Source organism: Lemur catta, chromosome 10 (genome assembly GCF_020740605.2).
Source record: "Lemur catta isolate mLemCat1 chromosome 10, mLemCat1.pri, whole genome shotgun sequence".
NCBI lineage: Eukaryota > Metazoa > Chordata > Mammalia > Primates > Lemuridae > Lemur > Lemur catta.
In genome coordinates, this window is record NC_059137.1 from 22576062 (window position 1) to 22595762 (window position 19701).

Genomic DNA, 19701 nt, shown 5'->3' on the forward strand with positions numbered 1-19701 from the left:
GCTTGCTTGCTTTCTTGCTTTTTGAACCATACATAGTTGTTTTAAAAATAATATTAGCTCCAGTTAGATTAAATTGAGTGTGGTATGGCAGAAAGAACAATGAATCGAGAATTGGGGCCACTGGATTCTAGTTTACATGGCAGCACATGAACGTGTTGGGGAGGAGAGGTTTATCTGATCACATAATTTCTCTGGGTCTCATGTTCTTTGTGTAAAAAAATGAAGGGATTGGATTATATTAGTGCTTCTCAGAGTATGGGGGTGTGGTGCATGGACCTTTTTGGGGTCACAGAGAACCTTTTAGAGGTCTGCAAAGACGAGATTGGTGGCCTTTTTTACCATGCTGATGTTAGCACTGATGGTACAGAAGCAATGGTATACATGCTTGGGTCCTACCGCAAATCAAAGCCATGTCAGCAGATGACTAGCAGTCATTCTATTCTTCACTGTTGTGCACTCATAGTAAAAAAAAAAAAAAAAAAAAAAAAAAAAGAGAGAGAAAAAACTCAGCTTTACTTAACCAACATCCTTGATGAAGCAGTAAAAATGATTTCACTTGAAGAGTAGGCAGGCAGACTATATGTTATTGAGATGGGTATCTGGCAGATATTTTCTCTAATGGGAAAAAATGATATTGTCACTGCAAGAAAAACAATCAAAATGATTTATTGGTAATGTTAAAAGTTGAGCTTTCAAGCAGAAATTAGAATTTTGGGAAACTTGTATTCATTCACCACAGTGACTTGGCAGCTTATCAATACTTAATGAATTTTTCTAATGAGATTAGTGGTGATATGAGCACATGCTTTTCTTTCTTTTTTGGTGTTGTATAGTGAAGCATTGCTTAACTCAGCGAGCCAATATTTTTCAAATGACCAGTGATGTTACAAAAGCATACAAGGTTAAGGGACACATACAAAATGCAAGATAGACCAGTAGAAAATAGTATGACAGGGCATGCAAAAGTTCATTGATAAGGTTTCAACTCCAAATTGCAACTAATCTTTTTTTTCTTTAATAAACAATTAACCTGTAAGAAATTATTATTTCTCAAGTTTTTTTTTTTGGAGACAGAGTCTCGCTCTATTGTCTGGGCTAGAGTGCTGTGGCATTAGCCTGGCTCATAGCAACCTCAAACTCCTGGGCTCAAGCAATCCTTCTGCCTCAGCCTCCTGACTACCTGGGACTACAGGTGTGCACCTCCACGCCCACCTAATTTTTCTATTTTTAGTAGAGACAGGGTCTCACTCTTGTTCAGGCTGGTCTCGAACTCCTGACCTCAAACGATCCTCCTGCCTTGGCCTCCCAGAGTGCTAGGATCACAGGGTGAGCCACCGCGCCTGGCCATTTCTTAAGTTTTGATACAGTATCAAAAAAGAATATCCACAATTACTTGAAAAGGCTAAAATCATCCTCACTTTTTAAACCACATATCTGTGCAAGGAGAGTTTTTATTACCTACTGCAACCAAAAGAACGTATTACAGCAGATTGAATGCAGATGAATAAATAAGAATCCAACTCTTTTCTAGTAAGGTGAACATTGAAGAGATTTGCAAAAAATGTAAAGCAATGTCACTCCCTCATACAGTTTTTTTGCTTTGAAAAATATAGTTATTTTTTATGAAAATATGTTGTGAGTTTATTAATATTTCTGAATGAATAAATATTTTTAAATTTCTCAGTTTTAATTTCTAATGTAATAAATATTTATATGTTATACAAACCAAAGCTCTTTGGAGTCTTTCAGTAATTTTTAAGAGTATAAAGGAATCATGAAACAAAGAGACCACTGTATTAGATGAGTTCTCCTGACTTTTTCAGTTCAGAAAAATTTTGAAATACTGTGTTATAATCATACATATTTTTAACAGGGAGCAGTTCTGAAGCCAGAGCTGAAAAGGGACCCCGTCAGCACAAGAGTCAAGTTAAAGATTGTTCCTCATCTCCTCCGCTCTAGACAAGCTGCCGAAACGTTCCCAGCTAACATTCAGGTAATTTATTCTTTCCAGAGAGAAATGGCCTATCTGTAACTTTTATGTCTATTTAATTAGAGAAGAGACTGTATTAGTGAGCATTCAGGAAGTAGGTTGATGTATATAACAAGACTAATGAGATTCTTTTTTTCTATCTTAAGTTTGCTGTAGAATGATTTTTAAAAATCGTATTATAGCATATATACAGGTGAGCACTCCAAATTCAAAAATCCAAAATCCAAAATGCTTCAAAATCTGAAACTTTTTGTGCACTGACATGACACCACAAGTGGAAAATTCCAGACTGTACTTCATGTGACAGGTTGCAGTTAAAATGCATTCAAAACCTTGTTTTATGTACAAAATTATTAAATATTGTATAAAATTACCTTGAGGCTATGTGTGTAAGGTCTGTATGGAACATAAATGAATTTTGTGTTTAGACTTGGGTCCTAGCCCCAAGATATATCTCATTATGCATATGCAAATATTCCAAAATCAAAAAAGTCTGAAATCCAGAACACTTTTGGTCCCAGGCATTTTGGATAAGGGACTTTCAACCTATATTATATATGGTTTCCATTTACCCTAAATGATGGTGGTAATCCCTTTCAAAGTCATGAAAGACCATATATGCAAGGGTTTACGTTGGCTCTGTGTTCTGTTCCATTGGTTTATATGTCTGTCTTTATGCTAGTAACATATTGTTTTGATTACAGTAGTTTTGTACTAACTTTTGAAATCAGGAAGTGTAAGTCCTCCAGCATTGTTCCTCTTTTTCAAAAGTGTTCTGGCTATTTTGAGATCCCTTGAGCTTCCCTATGAGTTTTAGAATGGGTTTTCTATTTCTAACAACAACAACAAAAAAGCTGGAATTTTGATAGGAATTGCATTGAATTTGTAGATTGGTTTGGTTAGTATTGCTGTCTTAACAATTAAGTATTCCAATCCACTAATATGGTATGTGTTTTTGTTTATATCTTTTTTATTTGCCTTCAGCAATGTTTTATAGTTTTCATTCTCCAAGTTTTTCACCTCTTTGGTTAAGTTAATTCCTAAGTATTTTATTCTTTTTGGTGCTATTGTAAATGGAATTGTGTATGTAATTTTTTTTCAGATTGTTCATTGTTAGTATAGAAATGCAACTGATTTTTGTGTGTTGACTTTGTATCCTTTGTATACCTGTGAGTAGTGTATAATTCTTTCAACATGCTGCTGAGGCTGGGCGTGCTGGCTCATGCCTGTAATCCCAGCACTTTGGAAAGATGAGGTGGGAGCATTGCTTGAGGCCAGGAGTTTGAGATCAACCTGGACAACATAGTGAAACTCCCATCTCTAAAAAAAAAAAAAAAAAAAAAAAATTAGGTGGTATATGCCTGTAGTTGCAGCTACTTCGGAAGCTAAAATTGAGCACATTCAAAGATAAAACTCAATGTCCATCACCCCCCGTAAACATTCTTCCTTTTGTTATATTCTTATATGCTCATTTCTAATGGTGGCATTACATTCTCCTACATAGTTTGCCCTACCCCTTTCTTTACCTGTCTTTACATCACAGAATCTTTCAAGGTATCATTCAGATGAGTCTCTTCTTTCCCGATACCTATTCCTTTAACTAGACATGTCTTATCTCACCTGAGTTCTGAACATATAAAAGCACCCAAAATAATTCTTCACTTATGTATACCATAAATTTTGTTTTTCCCAGAAAACATTAGCATTCTAGATTAATCCTTCTGCTTCTATTATCTTAATCATATTATACTATGTAGTATGACTATCAGATTAATGGTCTAAAAAAAGTCTGTTTTATATAATAATGGCACTTCATTATATTTTCTCCTATATCATTTTTAATATATGTACATCTTTTTTTTCTTTTTCTTTTTTTTTTTTTTTAAGGCTGGTCAAGTGAAGCAGTGGGACTGGAGAAGGAATAAAGGAATGTGTAATTGGTTGTGATCAATTAGTTGTAAACACCACTGCACTTGGACCAACCTATTTTAATATATGTACATCTTAATAAGATTGAATGCCTTGATAGAGATGCCTTTTTTAAAAATATTTCATGGCCTCTAGTATAGTGACATATATATTATAGATTATAAAGCAGATACTCAATATTAGTATGTAGCTCACATGTTATTGTTAAAGAAGATCTGAATACTGCTAGTAGTTTTAGGAACAAGAGTATTTTTTTGTTTTGTTTTTTAAGTGTAAGGGTAGTCTTTCTCATAAAAAGCAGCAATTTGAGGGGTTTAGATATTTTTGATGTTGACGTTTAATATATGAACTTGGTGGATGCTGCACAGGACTCATCTACATGATCTTTTTGCCTTCTAAATATGATTTCACAATACACAGAGCACCTGTACCCTGACTGCACACTTGCAGAATGTTCTAATTTTGTTGTTTTCTTTGAAGCTTTTATTCTAATTTGTTCTGAATGACTGCATGTAATTAAGAAACTTAATTCTCCCCAAATGGTCTTATCTGTTAGTGTCCCATGTGTGGTATGGAATGGCAGAGTGGTGGCTCACTACAGTGTGTGCTCTTTATTTCTTCCTAGTGGTCATAGACCCACAAGTTTTACAGACTTGTTTGTGAGATGAACTATTGTGTTTGTTACTCCACAGTCTATTGGTTAGGGGCTACTGATTGGCTTTCTAAGTTGGTCAGCTAATAATGTTTGTCTGTATTAAAAAGAACTGCATTAATTTTGAAGAACAAGTTGGAGCAAGTTGAATTTTGACTGATATTTGAAAATAATAAATTGTTACTTGGTTAATTTATGTTCTTGACTTTGTTCCTTTCGCACAGGTGGTGTATGATGGCCTTTTTGGTACAAATACAAATTCAAAGTTAAGAACATTATCCCTGCAATTTGTGCATCACATTTGTTTAACGTAAGTTTTTTTGAACTATTTTAACTGTAAGGTTTTCAGGCTGCTAGAATGATCAAATAATTCAAACATATCTTTTTACTTGTCTTACCTAGAAAGAAATCATGCTTGTTCATCTTTAGAAATTTCAGATTTTAATAGATTATTTAACTTATTTCAGTTATGTCTCTAATCATTTGAAGTAGTCATCTGAAAAGACACGTAATTATAAGAGTCTTATCTTACTTTGTGTATGTGTGTTTTTTTAAAAGATGTCCAGAAATCAAGATTAAGCCGTTAGGTCCAATGCTTTTGAATGGCCTCACTAAGCTGATCAATGAATATAAAGAAGTAAGTGATTTGTCTTTTAAATTTTGTCAACATTTTATATTTTAAAGTATTTTCTACAGTAAATCTTTCTGGTCTACTCGTTGATGTAGTTAGTTAAAGTTTGCTATTTGTTGTTTCTTAACATTTTTACTTGAAGTAGTGCAAATTTCAGAAATTACTGTTATTTTTTTGCTTTTCTTAGAAATAAGTGTTAAAAAATTGATGTCAATCTTGAGGGGTCTTTACCACTTCTTTAAACAGTATTTTTCTAGCTAAGTGCATTTTATGCTACTTCTAGGCACTATGCAAAAAATGGAATTAAAGGAATTAGTTGAAATTTATTTTATGATTTATTTCCACATGAGACTATTTGGATTTGGTTTGTATTGGGAAACAAATGTTAATTCTTAGGGGCTGAGATTTTACTGATTCAAAATTCTGTCAAAACATGCATTCAGTAAATTTTTGATTCCTTAACCTAAGTGGGATGAGGATTCCTTGGATTGTAGATTTTTGAATCCTGTTTTCCCTGCTGTATTTCCTCAGCATCTCCAGTATTTAGGAGAATTTGCTAATAAAAAAGGTAAGGTTTTGAGAACTTTAGTTGGGATTATTTTCCTCAGTCTTAGCTAAACATGAATGCATGTTTGCAATAGTTTAGTGAGACCGAGTTCTTATCATTTGAAGGGAGAATTGAGTTTGAATCCTAGTTTTGTTCTTTGGTGAGTTACTTAAATTCTTTGGACCTTTGTTCTTTATCAGAAAAGTGAAAATAATACTGCCACCTCATTGGATTATTGTGAATTTTAAATGAGTTAATACCCATAAATTGTTCAGCACAGTGAAGGTGCATTAGTAGATGTTATTAGTGAAAAGCTGTTTATTCGTTGTGCAGCTGTGTTTTGAGGGGTAGATAGGCCTGGTTCTCCTAGCTTCTTTCTCCCGTTGAATAACGCTTGCATGTTAAAGTCTAGGGGAACCTTTCAGATTATTTTTATTGCATAAATAGATGCTTTGGAGTCATTGGTAGAAATAAAAATGCCTTGCAGTTTTGGGGGAGAAACTGTATATTTAAAAATAGGCTAGAAAGACTAGATAACCACAGGGCCACAATCCCCTTACCTCCAGATGACAGCTGCATGTCTTCTCAACAGATGAATCCATAAGAGGTCATTTCAGTATGGAAGGGTGAATCCTAGGTTAAATGTATAAACTTGAATTGGCAGAAGTTTGTTACTATATTCTGAGTAATTAGACTGTGGGTTTTCATAAAACCTTGTAAAATTCTACCTGTATCTTGAGGAGGGAACTTCAATTTACATGATGACTATGACCTCCTTAATTTTTTTATGGTGGAATATAGGAGAGAAAGTTGTTTATTATAGTGCACATTTTTAGAAAATTGCACTACAACATACTACAGTTTGGTAAGAGAGAGAGGATCCTAATCTGTTAGAATAGTGATGAATTTTCCATTGAGTTTAACTGTTTTCCGAATGCCTTGAAGGCATCTGCAGGTTACCTGGTGCTGAAAATATTTTGAACTCAACACTAGCTAAGAGAAATCTTTCCTATATGACCACTGCATTTTCCTTTTGGAATGAGTTAGGGATGCAAGGTTTTGTTTTGTTTTTCCTTTTAGTAGTGTGATGGATTCTAGGTTTGGACATTGTTGTTGTTGTTGTTGTTCAGATGCTAATATCATGCAGTTAGGCAGAGAGAGAACTAGGTTTAACAAGGAGTAAAATAATGCATGTAATTGCAGCGAAAAGGTTTTGCTGTTTACTGTATTTTTTGTTTTGTCTGTTTTTTTGTTCTTTCTTTTCCTTTTTCTTTTTTTAATTTCAAGGACCCTAAACTACTGTCAATGGCATATTCAGCTGTTGGAAAACTCTCCAGGTGAGTAAACTCTTTTTTAGTGAGAGATACCCTGTTGGTAAACTGAGAATAATTATGTGGCATTTAACAATGGATGGAGAATAAATTTGTTGTGATTCTGAAAGGAAATGCATTTAGTAGTCATAGGTTGTTTAGAAATGTCTTCTTTGTAGTAGGAAAAAGATATGAGACATTTTAATTTACATTTGAAGATATGTTACCATATTAAATGAGAGTCTTGTGATGAGATTTTAAACCGAATTGTGTCATAGTGGGTTACTCTTTTTTTTTTTTTGTACCCTAGAGACATTTGATTGACCTTAAGAGTTTTTGTTGCTACTACTAGTCTTTATAATCCCGGTAATTGAGGTTTTTCTAGTCATTCTCTTTTCTGATAGCGTTTATGCTTCTGAGTAGCCCTGTTTCCAAAGACAAGATTTTTTTTTTTCTGCTCAGTATGATTTCTTCATTCTGGTTCCTTCTGGTTTCATCTTCCTTCATTATATTTTAAAGCAGGGAGACAGAAGTGAAGCATCCTCAGTGGCACCATGTGTTGCTTCTGCCCCAGTGCAGGTTTTGTATTCACTGTATAGACTAGGTCTTGCCGTCCTATATCGTGCAGGGGAGGAAGCTTCAGGGTTAAGAAGAAAGCCACCCCAGATCAACTGTACAGTGCAGGGTTGTTGGCAGACCTTGTCCCTTATCCGTTGGCATGAAGTAGCAAAGCCCCTTATTACAATAGCCTTTAGTTTAAATTATAATTTGGTCTTAGCTGTTTTTGTCATGTTAAAATCAGAAATGTTAACTGAATGCATGGAATGCTATAGACGGAATATCTAGAAAATGTGTATATTAAGGGTTTTTTGGATTAGACAGTTGAATTAAATATTTACTTTTAAAAATATTTGGCTCTTGGGAGGGGTAATCTAATGATGCTGACAGTTGTGTTCAGAGTGAGTTCAGAACTCACTGTGAGTTCAGTAAATTTGTGCTTAGTTTCACTTTCTCCCTTTTTCATCTCATGGAAATTTATTATTATCATAGTAATGATACTCTTATATTCTCTTGCAGTCGAATGCCCCATTTATTCACTAAGGATATAGCTCTTGTGCAGCAGCTTTTTGAAGCCCTGTGTAAGGTAGGAAAATAGCTGGTAAGTGTATGCTTTCTGTTTTGGATGCTCACCTGGAAACCCAACAGGGAGGGAAACACTTTTTATCATCTGTATAGGAAGAGCCTGAGACTCGACTTGCTATTCAGGAAGCGTTATCTATGATGGTTGGAGCTTATAGCACTTTGGAAGGAGCACAGCGAACTCTCATGGAGGCACTTGTGGCTTCGTACTTAATAAAGGTAGGTCTGTGTGAGCTATAATTCCTGGTAGTATACACATTTCACATTTTTAAGAACAAAATTTGAATTGCTTTCTCCTTAACTGTCTTTGATAATTGAGAGGAACATTTGCTTTCACTTGGACTGTGATTTATGATCTGTTTTTAATTCTTCAAGGTGAAAATTTGATTTTAGAGGAGAAGTAATGGTAGTGACGTTTATGTTTAAAGCGTTTCATGTGAGAAAACTGTTCTTAATGCCATGTTCCCTAAGTAGGAAGTGTTTTGTCTTCTTAACTGGTAGCTGAGCTCTGTAGCTCATTGGGGTAGAGTTCTGTAGGTAACATTGTCAGAGAAAAGCAGAAGAATGAAAGACAGATTCCATATGTCAAACTGAGTCTGTAGGGAGAAAGCCTGTGTTATCATACATGCTCTTCTTCCTTCTATTCTCTTTATTTGGTTTTCATGGGAGTTTGTAGACTTTTGAATATTTATAGATATATACATATGTGTATATAATATGTGATATACAAAATAAAATATGTATGTGCTTTAGTCAGTTTTTTGTCCTCCATTTTGGAAGTAGAAAGAGAGGGAGATTGGAAGAGGGAATGATATGAAAAAGTATTGGTCAGATTAAGATAAATTTTGTCCTACTGAAATTAAGCTGACATAATTTAATACATTTATATTGAGGGAATTATTAAAAGTTGCAAAAGGTGCCTAGTTTCTATTGAAATAGGACAGGATTAAATTGTGCCATCATATACATTCAGAAAGCTTGCTACAAAGAGAGTCCTGTTGTCGATGCTCCTGGTGTCCATTGCTCATGGTTCATGGTCATATGTCATGGACAGAAATGTTTAAGCTTCTTTGGAAGCTCATTAGAATAGAATACCTAAAACTTTGCCTAGGTAACCTTAAAAGGAAGTGTGATGCTTACATAAATGCTTGTAGATACTGGTTTTCATGCAGATCAAATCATGTAACAATATTACCAAGCCAAAGCTAATTTCTTTTCACAGACTATATTTAAAGCAGCCAGCCTAGGCTAATCATATAATCTAGACTAGTCCTTAACATGGTCACTCTGTAATGTAGCTCAAGGAATGCTAAATAGCCAGAACACTAGAATGAGTGGGACAGTATATATTTCTTAATGTTTCTCTTACCTTATGTATGTTATATGCTTGAGGAATGACCTGGGGGAAGGTACATGATAATAAAGCTTTAGGATCAATAGATTCTAAAGCTACTTTGCTGGTTGAACTTTGTATTCATAGATTATTAATCTAAATTAATTGAATGTATTTATGTAGTTTAAACTTTGCTTTGGAGTCAGTTTTAACTCTAGAGCTAATCTGAGAACATTGGAGGTATTTGTTTCAAATTCATGGGAATTCCAAGTAAGCTCTGTTTGTGTTCCCTGCAAAATATCTGAATTTCACTCATGTGACTGATAGTTTGAGAGTTAGAGAGGGAGAGGTGGTGCCCAGAAACTGTCACAGTGACCCTGGCCCCAGGTTTTGACTGAGGATGGGCATATACAGAGACATTCTCTAGCTGTGGTCTTTGTGGGTCTTCCTGTTTTACTTGGAGGATCCTCTTAAATCATAAAAGTACTCTTTAAGTAATACCACTATCCAAAAAATTTTTAAACATCATAAAGATTTTGAGTAAATTATTTGTCTTGATTTTATTGATTTAGACACATATGTTGAAATATCAACGTAAAATTTTGCATTGTTTACAATTAGAATGACTCATCTTGACTGGAATGAATGGCTGGTTATTGAGTTTTCTTTCTTTTTTTTTTTTGATGGGGGGGTCTCTGTGTGTTTATGTGTCAAATAGCCTGAAGTTCAAGTTCGACAGGTTGCTGTGAAATTTGCCAGCACAGTGTTTCCCTCGGATCATATACCTTCCAGATATTTGCTCCTATTGGCTGCAGGAGATCCGTAAGTTTCAAAGGATATTAATTTGATATTGGGTTCATTTTAAATTTATTTGAAAATTATTAAAATTTCTGTTTGCTATGTTGGTCTATGAAATTTAGAAGCAATTTACTAAATAGTTAAAAGTATGGCCTTTGTTATGACAGAGAATTGTCATATACCTATATATTTACATAATGATATAGATATTACATGTATATCTGTCTATAATGTATATAGGTTACATGTATATTTACATAATACATGATAATAGATAATACAGAAAAATCCTTATGAAATGGTCAAGTGTAAATAAGGTAAATTATATGATTGTATGTGTAATATAATTATATCTCTAAAAATAGGTCCTATGTAAGGAGAAAAAAGGTTAATGCTTGTGGTGTGACATACATACACATGTTGATGGAGTATCATTTTTTGTCTAATATATTAAGATTTTTAGGTAAAGTATATGTATTGAATTTTGTATTAATTATGTTACTGCATTTCTAGAGTATATGATGCACTTTTTAAAGTGTTGAAATGGTTCTGAAATTAGGACATGCCTTATGGAACATGCCTTTAAAAATCATATGTACATACAATGAGGTATATCTATACATGTTAAAATGACTTACCAAATCTATTATGTATCTTATAGTCAATGACATCTTGAAATCCTAGAAGCACTCTATTATATTTCATATTAAACTATTACTACATCTAATATTTAGAATTTTTGCATCCTTTAAGTGAGATTCTTAAATATTTTTTTCTTTTATGTTATTAGGGATAGCCTTACCTTGGGGGGGTAAAAAGTCTCATTCGTACTGAGGAATAGTTTAAATAAAATTATGCATCATTTGATGATTTGAATAGCCTTGCCCCTAAACTTATGGTCCATTTTAAAAAAATAGATAATTACTTGATAACTGTTTCCATAGTCTAGTTGGAACTGTATGCCTCGCCTGCCATTTATTTTCATTCCTATAAATTGCATATATTTTGCTGTGGTTTATTTGTTTGATATTTTAATTGGATATTACAGGTTATTGAGAGGCTCCGACTTTTGACTTCTGATCTTGGCTGCTCTTCTCATATAGTGCATTTAGATTTGGTTAAAGTAACTTTGGATTGTTAATCTTGATTCTGGTGCCCTGCTGCTCTTTTTACATTATTTTCCCAGCCACAGGCCACACAGTATTGTGGCCTGGCAGTCAAGATGGCAGTTCATGTTAGAGCCAGAATTTAAGTCCAGGGAGTTGGACTTCAAGCAGAGCTCTCAACTACTGTGCCTTGTCTCTAAGTGCTAAAAATTATTTTTATTTAAAAAACTAAAACCCAAGCGTAAATAATTCAACAGTTTTCCTTCTGTAGTTTAGTTAAAACTGTCCCAGTCAAATGAAAATCCTCTGGCAACTTGAGGCTTTATTTATTTTATTTTTTTAGAGATGGATTTCCCTATGTTGCCCAGGCTGGAGTACAGTGGCTGTTCACAGGCTTGATCATAGCATATTGCAGCCTCAAGCACTGGCTGTAAGGGATCCTCCTGCCTCTGCCTCCTGAGTAGCTGGACTACAGGCGCATGCCACTGTGCCCAGCTTTGAGGCTTTATTTATTCTTTTTTGTCAGCTTGTTGTCTGTTGTTAGGAAAACTAGATACAATTCAGAGGCAATTAAGGACTTAAAAGGTCCTTTTTATAGTATCTGAATAAGATTATTGCTGAGGTCAATCTCTAGGTGGTCTGCAGTTAATTGGGTTTTACATTTAACACATTAATGTCACTTATCAGTTATCAATTGTACAGAATTGTAGCTGAATACCTTAGTGCAGTATAGGAGTTTGGGTGGAGCATATAGAACACTGGGCAGTCACTGAATTTTAAAGTTTGTATTATAGTTGTTTATGATTGGCCTCTGGCAGGGTAAAGCATACATATAGATATTTACGTAACGAATTGCAATATCCTGTTTTTTTTTTTCTGTGAATAAAATTCAAAGATGCAAGCTAGATGACTCCAAATCTCATGAAATTTCCAAAAAGAAGTAATTTCTTATATGTATTTTATTGACAGTATTCTAGATAGCCAAGAATATATTTAAGACATTCTCTCAGAATTCCAGCTGCCAGATTGCTGTTCTTATTCTTCAAATGATTATTTTTTAATTGGTGAAGTTTAATTTTTATTCTTATTTATCTTTCTAAAAGACGAGAAGAAGTTCATGGAGAAGCACAACGAGTACTACGGTGTCTTCCTGGTCGAAACAGAAAAGAAAGTGCTTCTGAGCAGATGCCTTCTTTTCCAGAAATGGTATATTATATCCAAGAAAAGGTATGGCATTTAACTTCACATAATTTGTTTGAATCATATAATGGATGATGAAAATAAACATCCATTTTAAGTGAAAAAATGTAATGACTAAGTGTTGTATTAGTAAAGTTTCTAGCAATGTTAATGTTAATATTTATAATAAGAGGGTGGTACAAAGTAAGGAGAACCATAATTCTCAATGTAATTGGTATGTTTTGCCTAAATATGAGTTACTTCTAATTCTTTTCATGCTCATCAACATTTTGGCTGTGTTAAAAAAATTTTTCCCTTAGTATAACATGCTTAAAAATTCATCTCCTTTGTATTTTTAAGGGCACTCTTCAGGGTACTATAAGTTTAAGGATGCTTCAGGGAGCAGTTTATGCTTTTTCCACTGTGATCATAAGAGAACATCCCATCTGCTTTTGCAAGCCTCTGCTTTTGCAGAGTGTGTTTTGCTGGTAGATCAGAACATGGCATGATGATTCCCCAGCCTTAACTCTGTCTCACTTTTTACATCAGTGTTTCCTTGACTGTGCTGGAGGATACTGTCATGCCTTTCACCTCTACTGGTGGCCATGGCTTTTTGCTGGGTAGGCACCTTAAGGGAATTGGAGGTCAGCATGGAGCAGCATGATTCTGTTTTCCATAGCTCAGTCATTTGTGGTCAGGAGATTTTCTGTGCTCTTATTTTCATCCTACCTCCATTATTAATGAAAATAACTGGCATGCAGTGGCCTAGGGTGACTGTGTCAGTAGGTGTAGGGAATGGTTTATTCTTTTTTAAACAAGCCAGTAAAAACATTGGGGGCAGGGAAGGCAAAACAACTGTTATTTAGGATGTGAGGGACATGAAAAATCAGCATAATTAATAGGAAAATGTTTTGATTAGAAAAAGACAGAAGCAAACCTTGGACATGTAGCTAGAAATACAGTTGTTTTTGAGTTGAGCAGGAACACATGCACTCAGTTTTTCAGTAACTGTTTGTTTTGGGCTTTCTTAACTTAGGCTTCCCACCGAATGAAAACTCCAGTCAAGTACATGACTGGGACCACTGTCCTTCCATTTAACCCGGCAGCTTTTGGAGAGGTAGAACTTTCATATATTTCTATTTGCTTTTTGTTAAGGTTTTAAAAGATTATGCTACACCCTAAGAGATGTCTGTCATTTTTTGTGTTCTAGGTAAACCCCTATTGTAGTGTCATTGTTCTTCACTAGGTTTTTTATTAAAAAAAATAATAACTTGGTAATTGGTATTATTTTAGTATATAGTGGAGTCTGTAAATATATTTATCTCTGTGAGATACTTTCTGTGAAAGAACTGGATGCTCTGTAGTGATTACTGTTAGGATTTTGCAGCAAGTTAGACTTGAGTTTTGAAGCCAACTTATTGTTGAGGTTGTTTGGGTTATTTAGTTTTGGAGGTTGGAGAGGATTAATTTATAACCATTATTAAGGGAAATTCTATTTTTTAGATCATTGACTTGCACTAATTAAAATACAAGATAATCTTGTTCAGAGTAAGAATATTCACAGTGAGTTGCTGCCTGTCTTATTTTAGCTTTCAAGGAAAGAGCTTCCAGAGGACTCCTCAGTAGCCAGTTTATAGTAGAAGTTTTTATAGTGTCGTATTCTCTTGTAGATGATTTGAACCCATTTTCTCAATTCTTGTGTCAGTGGAAATTAAATACAATTGGAAATATACAGGAATAGGCCATTTGCCCCCAATTTCTGCCTAGTCACGTATATATGGCTTTTAAAAAGTAATGATTTTCATTGTAATTTTCAGACTTTAAAAGTTAAGTTTGTATTTTAACTCCATTAAACTCCATTAAAAATACTCTTTGGATTTGTAAAAGCTTGTTATATAAGTTTTGTTCCATTGTGTTAATTTAGTTGTCATATTGAGTCATATTTTCTGGCTTTCATGAGGATTGGAATAGCTTTATGAAGGAGGGTGGGAGAATTAAAACTGGAAATTGTCACTTTGAAGAGTATCCTCCTACACTGACTTTTTGAGAAGCTTAACTGGCATTCCTCTTCCTTTTGTTTTTAGATAGTTTTGTACCTGCGCATGTGCCTAGCTCACAGCGCGGGGGTGGTGCCCACCTCTCAGAGTTTGGCTGATATGCAAGATCACGCCCCAGCCATTGGACGCTATATACGGACTTTAATGTCAGGCAGCCAGGCGACATCTTCATCGTCTTCTAATAAGAGCGGGGAAACCAACCCTGTTCAGATTTACATTGGCTTGCTTCAGCAGTTGTTAGCAGGTGTTGGAGGTAGGAAGTCATGATACTGAGGAAAGACATTAAAGCATTTAAGCAAAAGTCTAATTTTAAACTCAGCTAAGAATTTATAGCAAAATTATTCTCTCTTCACTTCTGTAACTGAACATTAGTCTTTGTTTCTTTTCTACACTTATCTGATTCATTCTTGATACACTTATTCTGTCTGCAGAAAGAAATGCTGACAATAGATAATATTAATGTGTTTTTACTTTAGAAGTGTGTGTGAAGAACAAGATATCCCTTTTTATAGATAACTAATTTGTAAATTTGCTGTGTTGAATTACATAGTATATTTAGGTTGTGTAATTTGGAGTGTTTTTGGTAGAACTGAGGGAATGTATGCTAGAACAGTAGCCTTATACGTTAAAGGAATTTAGTGATCCCTGTATGTTCATTACTTTTCTTGAAATTTAAAATGGTACTGTATTTTTATTTAGGTTTGCCAGTTATGTACTGTCTGTTGGAAGCTGTATCAGTGTATCCAGAAAAACTGGCTGCCAAATTTGTAGACAAAACAGAATGGATAAAGGTATGTCCTGTGCATGTATATTTTTCTTTGATCCTTTATATTTCATACTTTTCTGCCTTTAGGTCATTTTGAGAACTCCCTCATCATCAAACACTTACTGGGAATCATGTAGGTCAATATAGTAATATCTCATTGACCCATCTGGGTGAGAGTGGGAGATGAATTGAGAGTCATATGAGTATAAAATAATTCCTTTTCTGTTTCAAAAGTTTTTTAAAAAAGTAAGCAATAGATTTGTATAGTTGAAATTAAAAAAGGTATAAAATGTCTCCTCTCTACAACCATCTCCCACCTATCCAAATCCCCCCAACGTTTTGGCCTTTCGCCCTCACCTCTGACAAACCTGACCTATGACATACTTTCTAGAGTTTACTTATGCATATACATGGAAAAATATGCATTTTTAATTTTTTTCCCTTCTTTCACACAAAAAGCATACTATTCACACTATTTTGTACCTTTAACTTAACCATAGAACTTGGAGCTATTTCTCCATAACTATGGAGAGAGCATCCTCTTTAATAGTTTCATCATTTTTCATTGTATGAATGTACTATAATGTACTCTAGATCTTTACTGATGGTCATTAGAGTACTTCCATTCTGCTGCAATGAATAATCTATCATTTTGCGTATGGGGAAGAGTATGTGTTTTAGATGGATTCCTCAAAAGTGGAATTACTGGTTCAGAGAACATGTGCTTTTATAATTTTGATAGATATTGCCACACCCTCCATGTGGGTGGTACCAGTTTACATTTCCACCTGCCATGTATAAGGGTGTTCTGTCCCATGGTCACACCAAAAGGGTTGCCAGGCTTAGCAAATAAAAATACAAGATGCTCATTTAAATTTGAATTTCAGATAAACAGTGAATACTTTTTTTAGTACAAGTATGGCCTGTTCAGTTTTGTGTACCTCTTCTGCTACATAATGTAGTTCTTTTTGGAAAATGGCAGCTTGAATCATGGTAAAATGTACAGATTTTATCTTTAAGTGTGAAAATATGAATGTAATTTACCAAGAGGTGTGAGTTTTGCACTTTTCTGGAAAATCTGATCTCATGAAATTGCTTCTAGTTTAAAAATGCTTTTTATTCTTTATGAATGTTTGCTGATTTTAAAATGATTTTATAGTTTTTGAGCTTTGATCTCTTAGATCAGGGGTTGTCATACTGTGGTACAAGGGCCAAATATGGCTTCCTCCTGTTTTTGTGAGGCCTGCAAGCTAAGAATGGCTTTTATGTTTTTAAATGTTTGTAAAAAAGATCAAAAAACAAGTAACACTTCACGACATGTGAAAATTATAGCATCCACAACATTTTGTTGGCAGATAGCTGTTCCTGTTCCACATATATTGTCTATGGCTGCTTTTGCAGGGCAGCGGCAGAATGGAGTAGTTGCAGTAGAGACCAGATGGCCCACAATGCCTATTTGGCCATTTACAGGAAAAGTTTACTAGCCTCTGTTTTAGATCATCTGTGTATTAATTTGCCCTGTTTTCTACTTGTGTATCTTTAATTGAAAATGTACCTAAGATTTTGGTATATTGCTTTCATTTTGTTTTGAAACAACCGCTTGTGTTTTTTTTTCTCATGGATGCCAATAGATTGAACATTATAATGTATAATTTATTCTTGTAATTTTAAATGTTAGATACCATCAACAGGAAGATGGTTATATATAACATATATATTTATTTTTCTGTACCACTCAGAGTCTGATGAATAGCAGTAAAGAAGAAATGCGTGAACTGGCAGCATTGTTTTATTCTGTGGTGGTATCAACAGTATCGGGGAATGAGTTGAAGTCAATGATAGAACAGCTTATAAAGACTACAAAGGACAATCATGTATGTTATCAGTTTTGTCTTGTTCTTTTTTGTGGCAGATAGGGTTTTACAAAAGAATCTAGCCTATTTTTAGTTTTTGTGTTCTCATTTGTAAAATGAACTTACAAATACCTTGCTTTTATGAATGTAAAGATTAAACGAGGTAGATAATACATTGATTCAGTCAGTTCATTTAAGAAATTTGAGTGCTGCATGGATGAGCACTGTTTTGGTGCAGGAATACAGAGGTGAGTAAATACATGAGAATTCCTAGTACTGCGTGGCGCTTAGAACCTACAGCCATAACACCAGGAATACACCAGATCTCGGCTGATCTTGGAAGCTAGGGAGGGTCAGGCCTGGTTAGTACTGAAGGGAGAAATGTTTGCTCCTTTTTTCTTCCGTATTTACTGCTGCTTACCATTATGCCTATGAAAAAATAAACTTTGCTTTCAAATAGTTTATGGGCTGCCTTGTGTTTAGAGGTTTTAGCCATTAGAAATAGGATCTGTTCATTGTGTTTTATTGGCACTAGGGAGAAATTATGCTTGAAAATTATGATACTGTACTTACATAAGTGCTATAAGCTAGAAGAAAGGGTGGGTGCTGTAGGAGCATGTAAGTGAGTCACCTTACCCAGAGTTGGAGTGGGCGTGGGATTAGGGAATGTGAATCTTGAAGTGGATCAAGACTCAGCTTAACTTCTCAAAATTCTCTGTGTTAGAAACTCAAGGTTTCTGTTGTTTCTTAAGCTTGGTTCATTAACATCCAGGGGAACCTCAAGTGTTCACTTTATTTTTTGGCTTTATGTTTTATTGGAGAGATGATTCTAATAAATAGTTATTTCAGTGTATTCTTGCACACGTGAGAGAGAGCCAGAGACATATGCTATTGTGTTGTTAAATTTAGAGCCCAGAGATACAGCACGGATCCTTGCTTGCTTTGGGATTCACAGTGGGAAGATACTTGGCTAAAAAGAAAATGAGAATTGCAGAGCAACAAGACCCCGAGAGAAATGCTGATTTCCTGCCTGAACAAGAGGAACTCATTCAGAGTGCCACAGAAACAATAGGTAATTAATATCTTTATGCTGACTGGGATGTTGCAATTTCTGAATTATATTAAGTTTTAATATGGCATTTTTGTTACAGCATTGCACTTTAAAGGTACAAGCTTTTCCACAAAAACTTACTTGATGCTGAATAAATTCTATATTTTTAATAACAATGAAAGTACTCTGTTTTTTTCTGTATATTTTTTTCTACATGCTTTCATATAACAGGAATGATTCTATTATGGGAAAAAATTTACACATTCAAAAAGAACACTATTCTGTTGCTACGGCATCTCATTACTGAATAAAGGTTAACAAATTGTCAATTGGAAGATATTGTAGACTTTGATTTTATTTTGCTTTCTTTGAAAAATACCTTGAATACATTGCTAGTTGCTTTGGATCACAAGGATAACAGTATATCATTCTCTGTTTTGTCTAAATGTGCTTACAGGCTCATTTTTGGACAGTACATCACCCCTCCTGGCAATTGCTGCCTGTACAGCTCTGGGTGAAATTGGGAGAAATGGTCCTCTCCCAATCCCAAGTGAGGGATCTGGCTTTACCAAATTGCATCTTGTAGAAAGTTTACTAAATAGAATACCTTCCAGTAAAGAAACAAATAAGGCAAGTTTCTTTCTTTTTTCCTTTCCTTCCTGGGTTTCTTTCTGTTCATAAATGAGCAAAACCAAATTATAATGAGGATAGGTGGCATTGCAGTTGGGAGAAGGATTTAATGTTAAAAAGAGCAATTAAATTATAGAAGAAAGTCTAAATGTTTACTTTTAAGTTAGGGATGACTTGTGTACAAGCTTCGTGCGTGCATCTTTTGAACCAGTTATTCTAATTTAGGCCTTTATTAAGACTTGAGTGAAGTATTAAATTCATCAAGAAATCTTTTTTTGTCAAGCAAAGGTGAATAATAGAATATTAAGTACTTTTACAATCTTCATAATTTTAGACCAGATCTAAATCTTAATCTCCTAAAAGCCAGCTTGTTTTTAAGAAAACTGGGCCTTAGTAAACAATGTGTAATCTGAAGGAGAGGATATTTATGTTTTTTAATTTTAGTTAAATATTTTCATAGACTTTAAATATATTCTTTGTGATAAAAGCACCTCAGTGTTGAGGTATAAGGTGATTTAATGAGCAGAAATATCAGTTTACTACAAGCTTAATGAAGATGAGAGAAGATCACACAGTGTAGTTTTTGTTAGTTATTACTAACTAATAATTGCCAACCATTGGAAGCATTTGTAATGTGCCAGGGAGCGTACTAAGCACTTTTCATGCATTAATCAATTGAATCTTGCAAAAGGGCTAGTGAAGTAGGCACAGTTGTCATCTCTGTGTAAG

General features: G+C 34.4%; 1 protein-coding gene across 4 annotated transcripts in view; it reads left to right on the forward strand.

The window, feature by feature from the left end:
* The window catches only part of ECPAS (Ecm29 proteasome adaptor and scaffold), a 107534-nt gene that overhangs the window by 49999 nt on the left and 37834 nt on the right, over positions 1 to 19701 (forward strand). For all 4 annotated transcript variants that reach the window (XM_045563640.1, XM_045563638.1, XM_045563639.1 and 1 more), the window contains 14 exons: positions 1874 to 1993; positions 4796 to 4881; positions 5130 to 5208; positions 7037 to 7086; positions 8137 to 8203; positions 8296 to 8418; positions 10251 to 10354; positions 12540 to 12663; positions 13652 to 13732; positions 14700 to 14925; positions 15372 to 15463; positions 17178 to 17312; positions 18201 to 18363; positions 18800 to 18972. In XM_045563640.1, coding sequence (XP_045419596.1) covers positions 1874 to 1993; positions 4796 to 4881; positions 5130 to 5208; positions 7037 to 7086; positions 8137 to 8203; positions 8296 to 8418; positions 10251 to 10354; positions 12540 to 12663; positions 13652 to 13732; positions 14700 to 14925; positions 15372 to 15463; positions 17178 to 17312; positions 18201 to 18363; positions 18800 to 18972 — 1623 coding nt within the window. The remainder of the gene's footprint in view (positions 1 to 1873; positions 1994 to 4795; positions 4882 to 5129; positions 5209 to 7036; positions 7087 to 8136; positions 8204 to 8295; positions 8419 to 10250; positions 10355 to 12539; positions 12664 to 13651; positions 13733 to 14699; positions 14926 to 15371; positions 15464 to 17177; positions 17313 to 18200; positions 18364 to 18799; positions 18973 to 19701) is intronic.